We start from the raw sequence: 19690 nt of genomic DNA, 5'->3' as shown, positions 1-19690 counted from the left end.
ACGGATAAAAATAGTAACAAAAAAAAAAAAACTGTAAATCCAGACATTTCTTATGTATTCAGACAGCTTTTGGTAACAGGGATGAAAAATAGTAAATTAAATAATTAATTCACACATGTCTTTTGTATTCAGACAACTTTTGGTTACAGGGCTGAAAAATAATGAATAAATGAATTAATCCAGACATGTTTTTTGTATCTTGACAACTTTTGGTAACAGGGCGGAAAAATAGTAAATAAATACATTAATTCAGACATGTCTTTTGTATTCACACAACTTTTGCTAACAAGAATGAAAAATGGTAAATGCATAAATAAATATTCAGTGGTGTCTTTTGTATTCGGACAACTTTTGGTAACAGGGTTGAAATTAATAATAATGATAATAATATAGTTACCTTGACATTCTAATGTGAACTAACAGTATTTCCCTCCTATCACTACCCTCTTAGGGAAGAGTTCCTTTTATCCAACGTGTTATATAGTACAGTTATTACCTGGACAATCCTCCTGAAGCACCCTGGGATTAAGTGCCTTGGTGACCTCAAGGGCACAATGATGGCCCATTCATTTTTTGCCCCTGGTTGGGATCAAACCAAAAACCTTCTGATTACCAAGCCTGACCTTTACAGCTAAACCACACACCACAATGTTGAGCCTGCCCTTTTCTGCCAGAATGCACCCTTTGCTATATAGATTGCATTTTGTGCATGGAAGGAGAAGCATGTACGCTGAAGTTATTGAATTAGTGTTGGGCTAAGTATACATTTAACTTTCTGCAGGGAGCTTATTGACATCGCCTTTTTCTCTTCTCTGCACAGCAAGGGCCGCTTTGAAGTGCTTGGCGGAGGCAGTCTGCGGATCTTCAATCTCACTGAGGAAGACGCGGGTGTGTACAGCTGCATGGCAGACAACGTCAACGGATCCATTGAGGCCCAGACTGAACTCACGCTGAAAGGTAAGATTAAACCTCACTGCTTTATAAAGGACTAGTCAAGTGATTGTCACATCACACTGTAAAGCTCTTTCCTCTAGTACTGTTCAGAGGAAGTGTTGCATTTTCTCGGAGACATTAAGTTCTGTAATTCGATTGCACGCTCTGATCACACTTCAGACATGTTTACAGAAACGGGTATTGGGTTCTCTGTAATTGCTCAAGCTGTAGCTTTTGGGCGGGACTGACTAGTGCAAGAGATGTGATTGTGTGATGATGAAAGGGACGTGAGATGGTTCAGACAGGTGTGAAATCACAGAGAATAGAATAGAATCTGGGCTGTAGATTTCATGCAGATATGTGGAGTGTAATGAGCTTTGGCCATCTGTCCATCTGCTGGGAATTGATCCTACACTGTGACGAGATGAAAAGATGAAAGATACTGGAGGGCAACCAGCCCCTACTTTCAGGCCTTTGCTTTGCCTTTGTGGGTGGGAGAGGTATTGTGTTGGAGTGATAGTACAGTAAATCCAGCAGCTCACAAAGGAGGTACAATGCCGAACTCAAACCGACCAGCTCCCAGAATCCAAGCAAGTGTCAAACACTTCCTAAGTTTTTCTTTCAACATGGGCTGTTTCAGTGTTCTGAATAGAGATGCTCTGGGATCAGAAATTAGGTTTGTTTAATGTTGATTGTCACAGAAAATTATTTCGGAGGACCCTTTGCCCATTTAAGTAGTGAAAACTGTATTGAATGTGCACTTGTAGTATAAAGTATATGTTAAAAAAAACTGTACTTGCATGTAATATCAATCAAATAAAAGGCCACTTAAGTGCATTTACAGTGAGTACACTTTCAATACTGTTTATTACATTTAAGGGCATGTTTAAAAATGTAAAATTTAAAAGTTTCTCTTCAAAATACATTTTGTCATTATGTTTTAAAAATCTTATGTCATGCTTTTAATAAAGAACACTTATTGATGTGTTGACTAACATATTAAAGCATGTGTAAAATACTTGATTATAATTTTAGTAATTTATTGATATTATGTAATTAAAATATGTAATTACAAAAATGTTTAAATACATTACATACCATAAATATGTTTACCATAAATGCTTGTCAGTACATTCAACAATACACTTTAATCATATGTGACCCTGGACCACAAAACCAGTCTTAAGTCGCTGGGGTATATTTGTAGCAATAGCCAAAAATACACTGTATGGGTCAAAATTATAGATTTTTCTTTTATGCCAAAAATCATTAGTATATTAAGTACAGATCATATTCCATGAATATATTTTGTAAATTTCCTACTGTAAATATATCAAAACGTCAAGAATTCATTTGGACAACTTTAAAGGCGATTTTCTCAATATTTAGATTTTTTTTTTGCACCCTCAGATTCCAGATTTTTAAATAGTTGTATCTCAGCCAAATATTGTCCGATCCTAACAAACCATACATCAATGGAAAGCTTATTTATTCAGCTTTCACGAAAAATTGACACTTAAGACTGGTTTTGTGGTCCAGGGTCACATATTTCATTATGGAATTTCATTATAAGTCATTATGAAATTACATATAAATCTACTTATGTTCTAATTAAGTGGGTCAAAACACTTTTAATTGTAAACTCTTAAACATTTTCATTTCATTTAAGTTAACATTCAGTAGAGTATCCAAAAACATTACATTCGGTTCTCACTTAAGTATATTCTTCTATCTAAAGTATATAATTTCCTTATTTTTCCATTTTTTTTAAGTATGATAAAGTGTACTTCTTTTCCACAAAAGGACATATGTAAGGACAGGCCATTAAAGCAAAATACACACTGTTTTAAAAGTAATAGCCACAAGACTTCAACATAATTCATGTTGGCATGAAAATAGTGTGATTGAATTGCTGAATAACCTATGTAATATTTATAACTATACTACACTCACAGGAATTACGTTGGTATCACACAACCAGAAGTTAATTTGCCCAGAAAAGTAGTCCCACTTCTAAAAATGCTTCACAGCTCAAATAGTAATAGGTTTATCTGAATAATGCATGCTGAATAATTCATCCATTAACAAAATATAAGATTCATATTTCTGCTTGTAAACCCTCTGGACCCTCTGGTTCACTCCTATTGCAAGTTTATTTTTACAAATAAAAATGGTTTTGTTGTGATCAACATAATGCTATTGATAGAGCAGGTCGTATTGCATCCAAAACAATGACTTTCATGTCTTGTTTGCTCAGTTTTTAAATGTCAACCAGTGGGCGCAGAAGAGTTATGAATACATTCTGCTGTGTACATTACTAGTCAACATGCAGAGATGTGTGCTAGTGTGAGCAGGTCAGATTGATCTGGGAATTTCTGCGCTCTCTGTGTTTTTGTTATACTGTAGGTGAGAAACCCAGAATCCTATTAAACTTTGATAGACTGTCTTTTCTGTGCTACGCAGAACATAAGGGAGTAGCTTGTAGGTTGCTGTTTCTTAGCCTATTCTGAAATGCAGGGTAGATGAATAGAAACAATAGTGTGTGTTGAGCTTTGACATTGTCTGTAATATAGCAGGAAACCTGAGACATGCTCCTGAATGCAAGCGAGGTGGTGATAAAAGCTGTGTTGTCATTCGAGATGTTTTATCATCACTATAATCTCCCGCTAGAATGTATAGGAGTGTAACCTATGGAAGCTTGTTTTCACCACGGAATCAAAAATCTCACAATTCTGCCTTTTTCTTGCAACTGCAAGTTTATATCTCACCATTCAGACTTATCTTTCTCAGAATTGCAAGTTTACATTTCGCAATTCTCACTTTTCTGAATTATGAGTGTACATCTTGCAATTCTGTTTTATTCTGTCATGGAAAAAAAAAAGTTAATCACAATATTTTTTTATGATATGTTGTGTTTTTATTACTTTGCTTCAGGTATGTATTGCCTGTTTATGGAGTGTCACTAATAGGTTAATGCTCTATCATGTTGGAAAACAACACACCCTACACCAAACTCAACCCTAAACTTACTTGATAGTGTTAATGAATTCTAAAGTGATGTAAAAACACATTTGCTGATGCAACCGTACTATCTTTACATTTTTTAACCCTAGTTTGACAGGATTTGTTGTCTGAGTTTTACTGCTTCTAGTGTTCATTTCACTGGAAATGTACATATAGGTAAATTTTTGAGTTTTGCAGAAATTTAGACATGTATTTCCAATGAAATTGGGTAACGTATGTCTTTTTTTTTATCCTGTGGTGGAAACAAGCTTCCAAAGTAAGCAGTCTTTGACCAATGCAACAAATTCTCTGGCTACATCTCTAGTGTTGTTTCAGCACCCTTTCCTCACAATTTATCCTTAAAGTCAACATGAAATCACAATTGAGATTGTTTACTTTCTTAAGTTAATACACGTTCTTGGTCGTATTGTGTTATTCATTAATGCACATTATTCTCAAAGAATATCTTCATATGTGAACATGGAAAATAATGTTAACCAATAGCAAAACAGATATTTAAGCACGGTTTTAGGCATCATTTGTAGATAATACAGCCTTTGTAAAATATTGACAATAGTTAAAGCACTTGTGGTGAATGTTAATGGAACATTAATGCAATGGGAGCAGTCCTCCACAATCCACTGCAAACAAACATTCAGGCCTGACTCCATTTTGGTTTGGAACACCCACTTTTTATAATCCAGCCAGTCCCTGATCATAAAACCATGTCCTGCTGTAACATATTTCATACTAGGAAGTTTATCAGACTGTGGAAGTAAAATAAGCTGTGAATTGTGTTTCATATTGACTTTAATGCTTAGGGTGGTTGTGTAACAAAAATGCAAAAGTGTGTGCAATCAAACATCAGCACAGCCTTTATCTGTATATTTGCAGCTGATGCAACATTTTTACAGTCAGTGGCCACCGATATGAGCGCTGCCCTGTGCATGTGCTACTGGGTTTATGTGTGTGAGATATACTGAGTGATTGAAACACAAACCATCTGTCCCGTGTGGAGCTGGCGTGAGCAGGAACCCAGCAGTGTGTGACAAGTGTTTTTCAGCGGGTTGTGTGTGCAGGCCTCAGCAGACTGCAGGAGCACATACTAACAGCCATTCATCACCTTACCTCTGTCAGTTTGGCCCTGATGCTGCAACTTATGTTAGATATACAGTTCCAGATACTGTAGAACCCAGCTCATCTGGAAAACACCCAATGAGGTTCAATTTAGCTCAGCTTATATCCTGCCATAGCTTTATGTAGCCATTCTGCATTTGGCTGGTTTTCTCCTAAGAATTTTATTGACAGTCTCATAAATATTTATATTAATGACAATCTATAGTCTCTATTTGCTGTTTTTACCTTTTGCCCATTTTGCTCTCATTTATACGTGTACCTGTAGATTTTTCTGTTCACTTCCACACATTGAAAATTATATATAATATAATATATAATAATAATATACTGTATATAATGTGTACACATCACAATGTCACATTATATTTTTCTTTCTATTAACCTTATATAAGCAATGTATTTTATAATATTAATTTATATATACACTCTAAAAAAAAAAAAAGGTGCTATATAGCACCAAAAGTGGTTATTTGGCTTGTAATCATAATAGGGGAGCCACTTTTGGTGCTATATAGCACCTTTTTCAAATGGTGCTATGTAGAACCATAAGAGGTTCCATATAGCACTTTTTCTCATACATGGTGTTCAACAGTGGTTCTTTGGCTTTTAATCATTGGGACACCTTGTTTGGTACTATATGGCACATATTCTTAAATATAAGAAGCTTTATAGCACATTTGTCAAATTGTGTTATACAGAACCATTAGAAGTGCCATGTATTACTACCATAGATGAGGCAATATGCTTCTAAATAACACTTTTACTTAAAAGATGAATGATAACTAATAATTTCTTACCAAATTGGGGCTTTAAAAAAGAAAAATCCTGTACTAAATGCTTACTGAGAAACAAAATACATCCCACTTTCAAAACCTTTTAATTTATTTCTTTCAGCAGCAAATAAAATGAGTGCTGACAAGCCAGGGAATATACATATACAACATCACAATATACGGGGAGTTGTTGTTTTATACATATAAAAAATAATGCAACAAGCTTGAAATATGTATATTTTTGAGGAAGAGAGAGTCCTATTTTACATACATATATATACTGTAGCCCTGTAATCAGGTAACTTTTTCACCTACAGTCTTAGGCCTACATTAGTTCTTTACTTTATTTGGAAAATCTAGTCTTTTTAACATTTATAGTGAGTGAGTGAAATTACTGAAAATTAATAATACACAACCACTTGCAAACTAAGTTGTACACTCTGAAGTACTGCAGTATCTTTCACTGTCAACAGCGTACTAACATTTCTGTAAGACCTTCAGGATTTAAAAAACAATAGAAACTGCTAACTAGACCTGGAAGAGGCCCAGAAATAGAGAAAATAGTGACTTACAGTGACAGGAAGTAGTGTAAATCTGTGAATGAATGATCCGTGTAGGGAGGGACCATGTCAGTCAGAGCACAGTACATTCATGGAGCTCTTTTCTAACGAGCTCATGATCTGAATCAGGTGTGTTAAATAAGTGAGACATGCAAAACATGTGGGGGCATGTCACCAGGACTGGAACTGAGAACCGCTGCTTTAGGATACTGGATTCCAAACACAAAATATACACACAGGAGGAGTCCCAGTGCCGTCGAGGTGTCCTCACTCTCCTCTGTGATTAACTGTCCATCCAACGTGAGCACAATGTGGTCATACTGCACGAGATGACCCTCACTACAGCCTTTAAGCTTCATCTTAGGTGTTGGGATGGGCTGGTCTGAGAATGGCCCTGGGGGAGAGGGGATAATAGCATTTATTTGCAAGGCAAACATTATGAGTTAAATTACTTTTAACTACTGTCATACAACTGCTCAAATACTTTTGGCCATGAACTGAAAATGAACTAAATTTCTCTTCAGTTAGATAGCATAGTTTGTGTAGACCAACAAACAAAAAACTAATTTTTGCATTGAAATCATCTGAATAACAAAATGTGCAGTAAGTGTAGTGCTTTGATTAGATTAGTCAAGTTGTAGTTGTAGTCAACTGTTCATGGCTCACTTCAACTTCAAACAGCAACCCTGGGTCCTCCTTGAACAGAGCAGGCAAGAGCAGAATAGCTGCTTCCAACTGTATGCCTTTAAACAAAATAACCTCATTAGATTAACATAACATGGTGGATGCTTTTACCCTTTTTTTTTCATCCATTACTGTGTGTAAGACAGATAAATGCAGGAAAGAAGACAGCTATGATCTCAGGCAGAGAGGTAGGTGAAAAACGAAGCAGTAATGATTTAATTACCTTTTTTCAGTCTGCCATCTTCACAGTCATCAATCATGCACCTGAACTTCTCCTTCAGGGGACTCCGCGAAACTTGAAGGACTCAAGGTGTCATTACAGAGAGCTGTGTGAGAATTTGTTGGTCCACATTAACATTGGCGTGGTCTCACAGATCCGAAAGGAGCTTATGTTAAGAGGAAGGCAAAGGAAGAAAGACATGTATTAAAATATAGTCATAACTCATACAATTAAATAAGGAGGCAATTAACACACTACTGTACTGAGCATTTTGGCCAGTCTGAAACACAGGAACTCGGAGAGAGTCTCCTTTGTGCTATATTTGGTATATATGGTCTGACTGACAAATACCCATTTCATATTTTTATTTAAATATCAGAGCCTTCAATCAGTACATACTGATTTATGCAAGATTGAGGGCAAGTGTATTAATCATATGCAGGTGATATGTAATGTTTTGTAAATGTGCCATTCGTATAAAATACACAGCAACTGAAGGTTGTGGTTGTGTGGTAGAGAATCAAGCACAGCACAGAGCAACAATCCAATTACATCCCAACAGACAGGCCTGAATCATTCTGGTGCACACTACCTTGTTATTGAGATGATCTATGTCCTGTTTATCTTCTCCAAGATCAAATAACCTTATTTGCTAATGGGAAGCCTTTGGAGGTTTTGAATTTTCCTCTGGTCATTAGGAAGTACATATTTTAGCCACACCCTGGTGTTTAGTGTATTTTTAGAGGTTGGGAAAAGTCAAAAGCAGCATTTTCTTTTCTTAATCAAATCATATTGTTTTCCTGAAATCATGGCATTAAGTTATACAAATACTTGAAACATCATTTCTCTGAAGAAACAAATGTTTGGTTTCTCATGCTCTTGTTTTGTTTTATTGCTTTTCTTCTCAGCTTCCCCACAGTTCCTGAAGAAACCAGCTAACATATATGCTCATGAAGCCACAGACATCATCTTCGAGTGTGAGGTCACAGGCTCACCGGCTCCTCCATCAAATGGGTGAAGAACGGAGATGCCGTCATTCCCAGCGACTATTTCAAGATCATTGTAAGTTTCCAGCTAGCTCTACATGTGTGAGGAAATGCTGTTGACCTTTTACAGTGCATCTACAGATAAAGACAGTATTTCTTCTAGATGAAAGCGATGTTCCTGTTTGCCTCTTTACAGAAGGAGCAGAACTTGCAGGTGCTGGGGCTGGTCAAGTCAGATGAAGGTTTCTATCAGTGTTTAGCTGAGAATGACGCTGGCAATGACCAGTCAGGTGCTCAGCTCATTATATTGAATCAAGGTATGTTTAAGAATGAATATTTTCTAATAATCTTAACGGCATGTTTGCTTACATTTACAGTAACTTTGTGAAAAATTTTCTCTTTGTTGAACCCTGCTGGAAAATCCAGGTGGTAGCTGGTTTAAATTGTTTCCAGCTGCTCCAAGCTGGTAATTTATGATTCAAATGAATGGTTTAGATGGTTAATCAGCAGGAATACAGCTGCTAGGGCCAAAGTTGACCTGGTAGACCTTCTTAATTAAGCTAGTTAGAGCTGTCAGACCCAGTTCTGGACCTTGGGGTTCCAGAAACCCTTGGTATCACCTGGTTCCTCCAGGGAAGCTTTTATATTAGTTTTATTACACTCTTAAATATTGTTTAAAAAAGTGTTCATAACATCTCATTACAGTCCTGCCATTTAGTTTTACAACTATATCACAAATATTTTAGTATTTCATTAAGCAATCCTAATCATACTCAGAGATACTGGAGGATTTATATTTGTAGATGATCTTTTTTTAATAGAAATCTAATTGAAGGTATAGTAGTTTTGGTGTAAGTCAGGTGCATGATGCCATCTGCTGCAGCTTCCTCTCTGGCGGTGCCACCTGTTCGGTGTGTGTGTGTGTGTGCGCTCATAGGCATATGTGTGCCAGGACTGGAGTTTAATGTTAAATGTGTGGTTGAAATGGAGTTCTGGGTGGTTGCTGGGATATTACTTACTGATCAGGGGTGCTTTCCCAAACAATGATGTAACCCACTGCTTAAAGGGATAGTTTACCCAAAAATTAAAATTCTGTCATTAATTACTCACCCTCATGTCGTTCCAAACCTGTAAGACCTTCGTTCATCTTCGGAACACAAATTAAGGTATTTTTGAAGAATTCCGAGAGCTCTCTTAACCTCCCATAGACAGCAAGGATCCTTACATGGTCAAGGCTCAGAAACGTAGCAAGGAGATAATGAAATTTGTTTTGATAATAAAATAATCCATGTGACATCAGTGGTTCAACTGTAACTTTACTAAGCTTTGAGAGTATCACATACGTAAACAACGTATGTACATGGATACGCTGTTTACGTTCAGATCAAAGCATAAACAACATAAACGGCATATATCAGTACGGTGCTGCTCACACAGAACAGCATACGTTGTTTATGTACTTGCTGTCTATGGGAGGTTAAGAGAGCTCTCGTAATTCATCAAAAATATCATAATATGTTCCGAAGATGAACAAAGGTCTTACAGGTTTAGAACGACATGAGAGTGAGTAATTAATAACAGAATTTTCATTTTTGGGTGAACTATCCCTTTAACAACTCAGGTACGATGCATCACTGTGGAAACTTACTAGCTAGAAACTAACGGCTCTTTCCTAAACACAGTCGCATCTCCGTTTTTTTGAACCACTTTAGTTCAACAATATAAGATGGTTGTTAATGATGTCATGCGTAGGTGGTGGAGTAATAACATCTACTAATTCATCGAATCGAGATCTCAGAGATGCCACTGTAATGAACATGGTTGTTGATTTACTTTATTTGATGTTTGATTCATCGCGGATACCCTTTTACATCATAATCCAGGTTCCCTTGTGCATTTATGCACATGCACACTCTTCAAAAACGGCACATTGAGGACAAGCTAAAATGTATAGATTGAAATGTATATATTAAATGGAATTGAAGATATATCACTGTAAAAAATGACCGTGATTTTAACGGTAAAAAACTGTGAAAATGCTACAGTAAAAACCTGTTAAATGGTTAATGGTAAGTTCCCCTAAAATATACAGTGAAAAAACTGTAATAGACATTTCAGACAATTTTACGGTGAAATACTGTTTTTGGAAGTGAAAGAATGTAAAATTTACAGGGAAAAAAACATAAATTGACGTTCCCAGAATTCTTTGAAATAACTTTTTTTTTTCTTAGTTTTTTCTTATCAGTTATGTTTATTAGGGTTGTATGTTATATCTAATGTTGTTAAATTAATGTTTATTGCTAATTTCAGTTTAATGAGTCTCACCATGATGGTGTTTAGTGTTTGTGTGAATAACACTGTGCACCATCTATTTGTGTTATTATTTAAAAGCTGCTTGTGATGGGCTTTGGTTCATCATGTGACTTTCTCATCACCACTTGCATTTAATGGTTATCAATGTATTTCAAAGGTACAAAACAGATTTCAGTACTTCTATATCAGTTAATGAAATTACAGTATTTAACTGTAAATCTAAGTTAAAACCGTAAAACCCAAAATGTTGCTACCCTATTTTTTACAGTACACTGTAAAAAAATGGCGTAAAATTTATGGTAAAAACACGGCAGCTGTGGTTGCCAGAATTATACCGTAAAATATACGGTAGCAACGTTTTAGGTTTTACGGTTTTAACTTAAATTTAGAGTTAAATACCGTAATTTCAGGTAAATACCGTAAACTGATATAATGTTAATATAACAACCTATTGAAATACTGAAATCTGTTTTGTACCTTTGAAATACACTGATAACCACCAAATGCAGGTGGTGATGAGAAAGTCACATGATGAACCAAAGCCCATCACAAGCAGCTTTTAAATAATAACATATATAGAAGGTGCACAGTGCCATTCACACAAGCACTAAACACCATCATGGTGATACTCATTAAACTGAAATATGCAATAAACATTAATTTAACAACATTAGATATAACATACAACCCTAATAAACATAACTGATAAGAAAAAACTAAGAAAAAAAATAGTTATTTCAAAGAAAAAACATCAAATTCAAACAAAATTTGAAATGCAACGCAGGGAATTCTGGGAACGTCAATTTACGGTTTTTCCCTGTAAATTTTACATTCTTTTTCACTTCCAAAAACGGTATTTCACTTTTTCACCGTATATATTAGGGGAACTTACCGTTAACCATTTAACAGGTTTTTACCGTAGCTTTTTCACAGTTTTTTACCGTTAAAATCACGGTCATTTTTTACAGTGTAGAATTCCGGCAACCACAGCTGCCGTTTTTTTAGCGTACATTTTACGGAATTTTTTTTACAGCGTAGATAGTATGCATGTTAGCTTGCTTATTGTGCTCAAGAGCATGATTTATTAAAATCCACATGTCTTACTAACAAGAAACTATGTTTCTAAACACAGGTTGAGAGCTTTAGTTCGAACCACGTTAATTTGCGATGTTCGTTTGAACTATGGTTTCGGGAAACACTGAATCGCTGAACTATGTCACCATATATGACATAACCATAATTGCCTAACGATGCTTATGGGAAATGCACCCAGAAGAGCCCACCCCAAAGTCTCTATGATGTTCTGGTCTCTAGGTTTGCCTGGCAAAATACTTAAAGCATGATTTGAGATACTGTATCATTCCTGTACATTTATGACTCTGAAGGACAAGGACACCAAAGCTAACACTAGGACTGAGTGATGATTGCTTTGGCAATTTAAATCCACCATATACAAGCGGTACTGAATGAACAAATTATTAGTCAGATTGTCACTATGTTCCTGTGATACTTGTATCTTTCTGAGATGAAGCCAGCGTCTCTTTGAAATCTCTTTGGGCCTTTGCTGTACTCTTTGCTTCTCTCATATGAAATAGCCTATAGACACTCTACTTTGGCAGGCTTCTCAGCTTGTTCTAGTTAAAGCCGCTAGACAGGTCTGATTGGAGGCTCTTTGAAACCTCGGTTCTCGCTGCCATCTGGATAAGCACATGGTGAATGGAGAAACACGGTTGCCTATCTTCACTTATTGTTAGAGCTGATTGCTGAGTTTATTAAGTTACAGACTGGGAGTTTGTTGCGCAGTCTGTGAAACTTGCTCATTATATTTTTTCTCTGTAAGGGAATATATGATCCCATACTCATTAGTGTAATGCAGCATCGTGTTTTCCCCAGTCACAGTGCTTTAGATTTGACATGCTGTGATTACCTTAAGCACAATGTAATTGCAATGATTTTTATGCAGATTTGCTCATAGATTTAAAAAGGCTGTGATCAAAACAAGGATTTTTTTTAACCACGGAAACTACATTGTAATCAACAAACTTATTGTTTTGAATTGTAGAGATTTTGTGGCACAGCAGAGGAGCACTGCGAAAATTTGGGTCACCACAAGCATTAAAAAATGTGTTAGTCATATAGCTGGTATGAGATGAGGACGTGACCTGACAATTTGATGCTGTCTCACTATTTGAGCTTGTTTATTTTCCCCAGATTAATTTTAATTCCGTATTTGCATTTGAATGCTTGTTTTCCTGGCAATAACTTATTATTATTATTAAGGATTCATGGCAACTGGAAAAAACATTCATCTTTTTTCCTCAATTTTTCATTCCTAGGCTCTCTTTTTTCACTTCCAAAAACCTTGTACAGAACAAACACCCCACAAAACCCATTCCCCAGCATCTGTTTCTACACAAAGCTGCATTTTTTTGCGGGTTGATCTGCAGGTTGTGTGTGTAGCAGCCACTCTAGCAGTGTGAAGGGTGATGGAGCGGAGGAAAGCTTGGACACAGTGGAGGTGATGGTTGCTTCACTATATAATTAGTGGTGGACGAAGTGCACAAATCAAGCACTTAAGTAAAAGTATTTAGTTTTTTTAAATTTTTCTTTAGTTTTTGTAATTTTAAGCTTATTTTAAAGTCATTATGTTTAATTTTGACCTAAAACCTAACTCTTTAAGAGATGGTTATACACAAATGCAGACATGTTCACATTGAAGCATTTGATATAGTGGGCTTGAACAGCTCACCCATTTACAGCAGATTTAGCCTAGTTGACAGGCAACTGACAGTTGTAACTTAAATATGATTTTCAATTAGAATAATAAATCCTAAAATTTGGCATTAGTAATTTACTTTTCGCACCATCAGTCGCGGATGCACTCAAGCTCCGAGAATCCCCCGTTCTTTACTCATTTTGAGTCAGACTTGTGAATTCACTGACTTGTTAACTGGAGACTCGCTCTGACCAGACCGTTTTAATCAGTGAATTGTTGTCTCGAGAGTAGCTGCAATCTGATCAGTCCAATTTGTGAATGAATAATTCAGTGCGATTTGCAGACTAATTTAACAGGCTCATTGAAAAGAATCAGCTCAGTTCAAAAGAATCAGTTGACATGCTTTTAAGAAATGTAGCGGAGTAAAAAGTATAATATTATGCTTTGGAATACAGTGAAGTAAGAGTTTCTCAAAATAAAAACACTCAGATAAAGTACAGATACTTGAAAAATGTACCTAAGTACTGTAACTGAGTAAAAATGCTTTGTTACTGTCCACCACTGGCTACAGTTGTTGCTGTGGGCTTCAGTCTCAGGTATGTTTGTAGAAAAATGATAGATGACGCTTGGATGTGTGTCTGAGCACAATGGCAAACCGGGTGATTGATCTGAGAGCATACAATGCTGATTTGTTCTATATTTGTGTTTATATCTCAGCTGCAGAGCCTGTGGAGCCATAAAACATAAATAGTATGTCTCCGCTGAGACCTCTCACTGTGTTCATATGACACTTTAACTAGGCCTGTGTGCCAGACACGGCTAACAGCAGAGCAAATATGCTTCACTTATTTATGGCCCCAGAAAGAGCCCTCTAGCTGCTTTCCAACATCTCTGCTTTGTTTACAAGATTCATCACTCACTGGTTGGAATATTGATGTGATTTAGTTGACGTTATAAAGCCTGTAGCTGTAACTAAAATCAAAGGAATTATTCTGTTGGAGATTCAAGAAATTTAATTTCACCAAAATAAAGAAATAAACTAGTTTTATGATGTACCAAAAAAACATTTTCAGAATGCAATACTAGATTACTGCTTCAAGTGTAAGTTTCTTCAACTTCAGACATAGTACTTTGTTATAGATCACACTGATTTAGATTTGTTGGCCATGCCTTCATCATTCATTTTTGCTAGTTTTGAATGGACTTTTATGTGTAGATGTTATAATTCCACACTTGTCCCAGCATAGACTTTCAATTATTCATTTGAAAATCAATCATAAAAATGTGAATTATTACTTTTAAAACTATGATCATCTAAGCAAAGATTGACATAAACCATTTCAATAATTACGGTGTAGAAATAATTTTATGCATTTATTTCACAAAAATTGTCCTGCGGTTGTGGCACAGTTTAAGATGCTGAAAAAGCATCAAGAAGTAGTGTAACAGTCAAAAACGTCAGTCTAGTGCGTGTATACTGTATGCATAAAAACTATTCAAAATCAGCACGTCTTCCATGCATGCCGTCTGGCCTGACCTGTTTAGCTGGGAGCCACCTCAGCCCTGAGGCTACAGCCACAGTTCAGCTCCAGTCTGCCTCTCATAGGATGCCATTTTAATGTGAGTTCTGTTATTCCAGCTCACCGTCTCATCTTAGAGAGCTCAGTGATTGTGCTCGATTCTATTGCTCAATGGACAACAGCTTCCTGGTCACAAGATTCATAAGATTATGAGAAATCATGAGATTAATCAGTTATTTTATTGCACCAAATATTAGAACGATAATGTGACATTGGCTGCTGAAAGTTTTAAAATTTATTAATATAGAAAACAGTTTTTTATTCTAATAATGTTTCACAATATTGCTGTTTTTACTGTATTTTGGATCAAATAAATGCAACTCTGCGAGCTTTAAAGATTTCATTAAAAACACGATTGGTCTCAAACTTTTGAACAGTAGTGTATGTATTAAACAGTGTTATATTATTAACAGTATAATATTTTATATTTTTTCACAGTGTAAATTAAATTTTTATACATATTTATTTGTATTTATATATTTCCCCATATATTATTTGGTTTGCTGAAGCTTGTATTTTGTGAATTCTCATCTTGAACTCCACTGTGATTTGGTGTGATATAATAATCTCATGTTTGATGATAGCTTACTCCTCAAACAAAGTGCTATTGCGAGTACTTTTGTGTACAAATGCCTCGAGCCAAAGCTTCTCAAAGGAGCACAGTGATAATTCTGGTATTTGGACTGAGCATGACAAATGGGACTGAAAATAAATGATTTAGCTGACGGACTCTTTGATGAAGCAGGCGGAGGTTCAGCAGGTGCAGGAGGGAACGGGGGGCTCTGCTTGCTGACCCAAAGGGCCACTGTAGCTGGGTGTAGACATACAGTAATGACATGCCAGATGGGCGTCTGCCTTCCCAGCAAACACAGAGGAAGTCCCCTGCCAGCATCACGCTGCGACCCATAATCCTGTGCTTTCGTGCTGGGCGGTACGTCCCGCCGAGGTGCCCGTGCCTCCCCCTAGATCTGCCCTGCTGCTCCGGCTTTCATCTCTCAGAGTATGGAAGCAAGGCGTCTCAGGAGATGGCGCGCTGTTCTCCATCACGTGAGAGACCTGTTTAATCTCAACAGGGGTGTTGATGGCCTTTAATCCATCATCCTCTCGTATTCATGATGTTTACTTTGAAGAGACATACTGCTGTCACCGCTGCAGTGGTGCCCGCTTCAGATCCAATGCAAAATTGCTGCGGGCCAGCCATATCTCCAATAAAAAAATGACAAAGACTAGCGTGTACTTGGCTTCTTGAATATCATAGTAACTCCTCTTATTAAAAAAATGCTTCTTTGTGCTTGATTTGTCTGTATTTGCTACAATAAAAAAAAAAAAAAAAGATTATATTGTCAAGAAAAGCCTGAAGATATCATGAAACGTCTATTCAATCTTAAAAATCAAAAATCGTTTTACTTTTAGAATTTTATGCACAATGAAAACATACTGTAACTTTAACTCAAAACGTTCTGCCCACTGCCCACTCAATATCAAGCTGCAGAAATGGCTCAGAAATCACTTCTGTTTTGATGTCAAAACTACAAATAAATTAACACATGACGGCTGGAAAAAGTGTCTCTGATCATTTCAGTGTGACCCAAATAGTTTATGCAGCAAATTGTTTTATAATCCTGTCACATTGTAATGCAAAATTATGCAAATGGTCCTCTTTTCTTTTTTATTCTGTCAACTTTTTTTTCTATTCAGAATGCTCTCTTCTTTATGTGACTGAAGTTAACAACGTACCTGTTTATGTTTTATGATTAATTTTCGCCGATGTCCCACATATAGCAACATGTCTGTGCTGTATGAGTCAGAGGAACATATTTAGAGTATAGACTGGCACTTATTAATAATTGGTATGTCATTTTATGTTTTTAAAAATTATATTCCATCTCAACCAATCAAATTCTTTTCAACTCAGTCTCAAACAAGACATGATCTTATGACTAATTCCCTTGGGAAAAAACGATGTTCAAAGATGGTATGTGCTTTAAAGTTGGCATACAATGGAAAACAGGAGTTATATGTATTTAAAATAAATAAAATAGCTTAATGTATTACATAGAGACTCCTCACCCACTGCCAAATCTCATTAGTCTGAAAACTTTATATTAAACATCAAATATATGCTTCTGGTCACTAGAAACCTGATGATTCATGGTATTCGTAACAATCATTGGTTCATAGTTGTGTAAAACTATCTTGTAAGTGGTCTAAGATACCTATCATGGTTGTGGCCATTAACAGCAAACAGCTTTACAAAATATACAGAAGGAGAACAAAACCTATATATGTGTGTGTGTAATTGAGCTGCCCATTTCTCCTCTTCAAAACACTCATATGGGGCTTTTAGCCAGTGTCTGTAAATCAAGAGCTGCTCCACATTTCAGCAGCAGTCAATCCTGTCATGTTATGACATGAGTACAGGTGAAGAACACAGACCTTAGTGAGAACAAACCCAGTTTTTATGCCTCCGCACAATATAAGGAAGTCTTCAACCCCTTCCAGACCCCTCACGATAATAGCATGTTCTCTCGAATCAATAGTAGAGAGGGTGAAAGATGTAATGCCAGTGGATGAAGTCTTTATGTGTGCAGCAGGAACTATGTCGCATCTCTTGCACCGTGGCCATTTTAGTCCATACCTATCTATGTAAGATGAAAGCAGGAGCTTTTAAGTGGTCATTAGCCGTGCACTGCGCTCCCTCTCTCAGACAGCAACATCATAAGCACATGGAGGTGAATGAGGCCATCTTTCCGACATTTACGTTTTTCCCATATCCTCATGCACAATTACCTATTTCGGATTCTTGGTGACCTACATAACCATATATAACCATTATTGCTCTGAGCAGCCATTTCTGTTTTAATTTGCATATTCCCAAAATACCATTTGCTTAGTATTAAAATCATTATTACATCGATTTACAGCAAACATGGAGTTAACAATAATCCTTTTACATTTCCATTTTACACCAAAAGCCTTGTGACCTTTTTGCTGAGCTTCAGTGTGTGTCATTAATAAGGTAAAGTCACCATCTGTTCCAATGGCAGCAGCTATTGCTCTCTGCTATGAATAGAATCGGTATTAATCTTCTGCTGCTCTCCACCATACATCACATGACTGCGTTCACCATCAGACAGACACTTAGGAGACTGTTGAAGCTGATGCTTGTGATGATCCTGATAACATCCTAGTTGAATAAATGTATGTTTGAAAAACTTTTTTCAAGCATTCCATTTTAGTAGGGGTTCAGTATGGTTTCGGTACAGCAGGGGGAAAAACTAAACATAAAATTGCATAAACATATATTTTTTTTTATTATTATTATTAAACAGTATTTTACCTTAGCTTATGTTCTAAACTATAGGAAGCCCTTTTGCATTAGTCTACTAGGTTACAATTACCAACAGAGCCCAAACTTTAATACTATTTATTAATTATTTAATTACTATTTATTTTTAAATATTATAATCAACACTCACACAAACTTAATTGTATGCAAACATGTAAATTGCACATATTGCAATTTTTAAAATGACTTCTAAATTACTATTTATTGTTAAAATGCATTCATTTACACAGTGCCTGTCATAACTTGATTCATAACAGACTTATTTAAACATACATTAAATAATTAAGACATCACTAACAGGTAAAGTAAAATGAGTATATAGTGTAATATTTGACGAAATGCTCTTCTCTAGACTTCATTTCTCTGGTGAACTAGCGAGCTGTCGACACTTTTTGAACGATAAGCCTTTTTCTTGTCGAAAGCTACAATACAATGAAATACCACTCGTGCAATGGTTAAAACAATACACATGCGTACCGAACCGAAAGGCCCACACGAATATGTGTCCCATTACACTCCTAACTTTTAGTCATTAAAACTTCAGCTTGGTGTGTTTTTAATAGTTTTTCTATGTAGACTAGATGGATTTTTTTTTTTTAATCTTTATCCCTGTTACTTTAGCATCTTGTGCTGTTTTTGAATGTGTTGTGAGTGACCCAACCCTAAAATAGTTTACTCTTTAAAGCCTGTTCATACCAAGATGAATATTCGGTGTGAAAATTTGCTGATAAACATTGTAATTAGAATGAACAGCTGTTAATGTGTCTGTTGAGACCAGTGTTGGGCACGTTACTTTAAAAAAGTAAAAATAGTAACTGATTTACATCATTATAAAAGTAACTAATTACCAGGGAAAGTAACTATTGCATTACTTATAAAAAAAAAAAAAAATGTTCAAATGTCAAATAACTTGGATGCCCCCATGTTAAATTAATGAAATGAACACTAAATAGAATAAATTATTATTATAAAACATTGTACATTAATCTACACTATTTATGTGCTTACACTTAGCATCAGTCAGTCAAGCATTATAATATGATATTATGATAATTTAGCATTATATGATGATAGAACTTTAGTAATTAGAATAACCAAGTATGAATGCATATTTGTCATGTTGACTGAACTTAGGACTGGTGATGGTGCTTAAGATATTGTTTGTCATTTAGTGTTTCTGTAAAAAATGGGGAAAAAATTCATAAGATAACAAAACTACTACGAATTCTACTACTAATAACAATATAAAACACACTAAGGATTAATGAGTTGCTGGGTTCATGAAAATTAATCACGTTGTCTGCGTTCGCTCAGATTGATTTGCTGAAATCAAAACAGTTCTTAAAAGCTGAAGAATTCCAAAGGAACTCCGTTATTTTGACAGGAAAATACAACAAAGAATACCGTTTACATGTAGCGCGTCAATTCTGCATGTT

The 19690-nt window shown here is 35.9% G+C and overlaps 1 protein-coding gene across 1 annotated transcript in view; it reads left to right on the top strand.

The window, feature by feature from the left end:
* The window catches only part of neo1a (neogenin 1a), a 155201-nt gene that overhangs the window by 103831 nt on the left and 31680 nt on the right, over positions 1–19690 (top strand). Inside the window, 4 exon segments of the mRNA XM_058781135.1 lie at positions 821–957; positions 8219–8311; positions 8314–8372; positions 8493–8613. Coding sequence (XP_058637118.1) covers positions 821–957; positions 8219–8311; positions 8314–8372; positions 8493–8613 — 410 coding nt within the window.

The sequence above is a fragment of the Onychostoma macrolepis genome, chromosome 07, assembly GCF_012432095.1.
Source record: "Onychostoma macrolepis isolate SWU-2019 chromosome 07, ASM1243209v1, whole genome shotgun sequence".
Classification (NCBI taxonomy): domain Eukaryota; kingdom Metazoa; phylum Chordata; class Actinopteri; order Cypriniformes; family Cyprinidae; genus Onychostoma; species Onychostoma macrolepis.
This window is presented reverse-complemented; position numbering and strand designations above follow the sequence as displayed.